The sequence below is a fragment of the Mastomys coucha genome, unplaced genomic scaffold, assembly GCF_008632895.1.
Source record: "Mastomys coucha isolate ucsf_1 unplaced genomic scaffold, UCSF_Mcou_1 pScaffold23, whole genome shotgun sequence".
NCBI classification, from domain to species: Eukaryota; Metazoa; Chordata; class Mammalia; order Rodentia; family Muridae; genus Mastomys; species Mastomys coucha.
In genome coordinates this window covers 36469632-36472948 of record NW_022196906.1, presented here as the reverse complement: position 1 = coordinate 36472948, position 3317 = coordinate 36469632, and the positions used below count along the sequence as shown (strand labels likewise).

At 48.4% G+C, this 3317-nt stretch overlaps 1 protein-coding gene across 3 annotated transcripts in view; it reads left to right on the top strand.

The window, feature by feature from the left end:
• Grik4 (glutamate ionotropic receptor kainate type subunit 4) overlaps positions 1-3247 on the top strand; it is a 433126-nt gene extending 429879 nt beyond the window's left edge. For all 3 annotated transcript variants that reach the window (XM_031343459.1, XM_031343458.1, XM_031343457.1), the window contains one exon: positions 2498-3247. In XM_031343459.1, the coding sequence (XP_031199319.1) occupies positions 2498-2854 (357 nt within the window). In that variant the 3' untranslated portion in view covers positions 2855-3247. The remainder of the gene's footprint in view (positions 1-2497) is intronic.
• The last annotated feature ends 70 nt before the right edge of the window (positions 3248-3317 follow it).

The window sequence follows — 3317 nt, the reverse complement described above, 5'->3', positions numbered from 1 at the left end:
CCCCCCCCCCCACATACACACACTTTAACTTTTGCTGAGGAAATATCTCCTGACTGTACAAACAACAACCTGGAAGCCTATGGGGAGCTACCTCCTAGGAGAGTTGGACATGACATCACTGCCTGCTAGTCTCTTGGCTATCTGTGCTCAGCTTGTTCTTCTGCCTGCATGAAGAGAGATTGATTTCACTTCCCACTTCCCCCAAGAAATGAAGAGTAGCCAGCCCCTGTCTAAACACCCCCCTCACCTAAAAATATATGCATCAGGCTAGCCGCGGATGCTGCTATAGCTGGGGGTGCTACACTCACAGTGCCTGTACCTGATCCTGCCACTCCTTGTCTCTAAGACTGTTGACCCTCTCTCCAAAGTTCACAAGCATGCCCCAGTTGTTCCTTTTACAGAGTAGCAACGTCACCATCACCGTGCCTTACACCACCCTTCTCCTGAGCTAAGGACATTTGGTGTCAGGATTGTCCCCCTCTCTGCCCTTGATCCTGTTTCAGCCTGGCTTCTTTTCACCCCTGCTATGAAAGGGCCTCTGCCCCATTGTCTGACCCTTTCAGCAAAGAGCAAACCAAAAGGAACATTGTCATTCCAGACTCTCTTGTCCTTTTAAGGAACATGGGCCCTCCGGTATGTTTGCTTCCAGTTCAAGTTTCCTCTCCCTTTGCCCATTCCTTAAATTCTGCTAATGCTTATGTATTCCATGTGGGCCTGATTGGGTGTGTCTTTCATTCCCCATTTCTTCTCCTGCCTTTACTCTGGACCAGCAGAACCAACCATCCTTCAGCCACCCCAGCACCAATGTAACCCTGACATAAAGTGCTTACATGCCATACCACAAGGACTCTAGACATGGAGGTGCTTGGATGTAAGGACTGCTTGTTATCCTTGTATTTCCATGGCAAATCACAGTGTTTGACCCACCGTAGATGGAAAATGAATGTTGTTATATTCTTGTCACATGTAATGGATCAAGCAGGTGGCAAGGGGGCTGTTGCCATAGTAATTGTTAGAAGCACAGAGGTTTAGTGATTTGCCAAGAGTCTCTGTTAGTGACAGTGATGGGTCTCGAATCAGAGCTGGGAGCGTGTTCGGCCATATTCTATGAGCTGATATCTGCAGCTGCTTCGCATGGGCTGTTTCTCCATAGAGCTTAGGCAGGCAGGGTCTTGACTTAAATTGAAGTTCAATGACTCCCAGACTGCTCTGATAGCTAAAATGAAGAGGATGCTGTATTGGCTGTATGACTATGGTACAATATTTGTCCCATAGACAGAACACAAGAAAGAGGCTTCTTTTGCCATCCTGGTCCTGGAGTGCCGCTGTGACCTCAGAGATGAGAACTCAGCCTACTATGCTTGGGTTTCAGAGTTAGACAGGTCCAAGTTCTAATTCTCAGTAGAATACTCATTAGTCGGTTCTTTACAAAATATGTATTTCCTGAATTCCTACCTACATATCTTCAAAGTGAATATGATAATGTTATTAGTAATAGTAACAACAGTAACAGATGTTTATAATTATTTATCCATTATTTGTCAGACCCTGAAAGCTAGAATGGTCCTGAGCCCTTTGCAAGTTTGATACAAATGCTTTCTTCTACGAAGCCTAATTAATGTGTACCATCTTTGTTGCATTCATCGTGAATACACAAACCTTTGCTGTAGAAATAACAAGGTGCTCAAATATGGAGTCTGTCCTAGCCCCACAGGGTGTTAAACATCATGCAGTGCTTGTTTGTGATTGCCTTTTCTAAAATCTGGAATATTCTGCATTTTGAGATACAGCTGGAGCCAAGCATTTTCTATTAGGGGACTGTGGACCTTCAGATGTTCACAAGTTTGCTCCAGTGGTTTTGGGGTACATCATCTTCAACGGTTGGCAACTTCATTCAGGACAGTTATAAGGAAGTCAAGGCTTGTGATGGCTTTTGGCCATAGTAGAACTGTCACGCTGGTGGAGATGAAAGGGAGAATGGGGAAGAAAAGGAGGCTGCTCCCTCCCACTGTGTTTCCAGAATGTTCTTTTCTAGCTCAGACAACCCAGTTAGGCACAAGAGTCTTTGGACTAAAGACAAAATGTTCATGAACAAATGATGATGTTTTCAAATACCAGGGAGACTCATGTAGGAGAGTGTTTGTTTTAAGTAGGTTTCAAGATCCAAATTTACCTGAGGTCAACGGGTGAAATTCTCAGGGGTAGAAGAAGCTAAGCAGAGCAGGAGGTCTCAGTGTTAGTGGGAAGGTGCCAAAATGGCACCCTGTCTCTCCCAAGATGCTGACATTGCTCTTTGAAGGTGGCCAGAGATAGGGCATCATCTGGGGGAAGCTGTTGTGGGGCTTTTGAGCCTTTAGCAAGAGTGGGGAATGAAGGCTTCATTTAACTTTTTCACCTGAGATGAGAGGCCCTCCCAATCACTCCATGTCTACAGACCCAAGGAGACTCATGAGGCCGGTTCTGAGTGGCTAACTGTGACCTCTGCTGTCTCCCCCAGGTGTCTGTATGTCAGGAGATGGTGGCAGAGCTGCGCAGCATCATCCTGTGCCAGGACAATATCCATCCCCGGCGGCGGCGCTCTGGAGGCCTGCCACCCCAACCCCCGGTCCTGGAGGAGCGCCGGCCCAGAGGAACAGCGACGCTCAGCAATGGCAAGCTATGTGGCGCCGGGGAGCCAGACCAGCTGGCGCAGAGACTGGCACAGGAGGCCGCCCTAGTAGCTCGAGGCTGCACGCACATCCGCGTGTGCCCGGAGTGCCGCCGCTTCCAGGGCCTGCGGGCGCGACCGTCACCAGCGCGCAGCGAGGAGAGCTTGGAGTGGGACAAGACCACCAACAGCAGCGAGCCCGAGTAGTGGCGGCGGCGAAAGACCGTGGAGCCAGGCGGGGAGGCGAGAGGGCTAACGTTACAAGTTCCTTCTCTCCGGATTCGAGATTCAATGACTTTACAAAGCGATCAGAGCCCAATGCCCCAGCAGGAGGCAGATCCCGCCCGGTGACAGAGCAAGTCTATCCAGAGAAGTTGAACCCACGTGGCAGAGACGCTGTCCCTCGTGGGTACAAGGACCCATCTCCTCCCAGAGGGCCTTTCCCTCACCCTCAAATAACTTGGATTCTGGGTAGTGGAGCCCTGCTGAGAGGGCAGTTCAAGAAATTGATGGTGTCATCAGTTGAATTACCCCCTAGGAAGGGGCCATTGTACCCTGGGTCTAGTTCTTACAGGAAAAAAAATTAAACTCAACAGGGAAGTTTTTCTTTTCTGAATTTGTATATTTTTGTTAATGTCCTTTTCTTTCCTCTCATGTTTTTTTTTTTTTT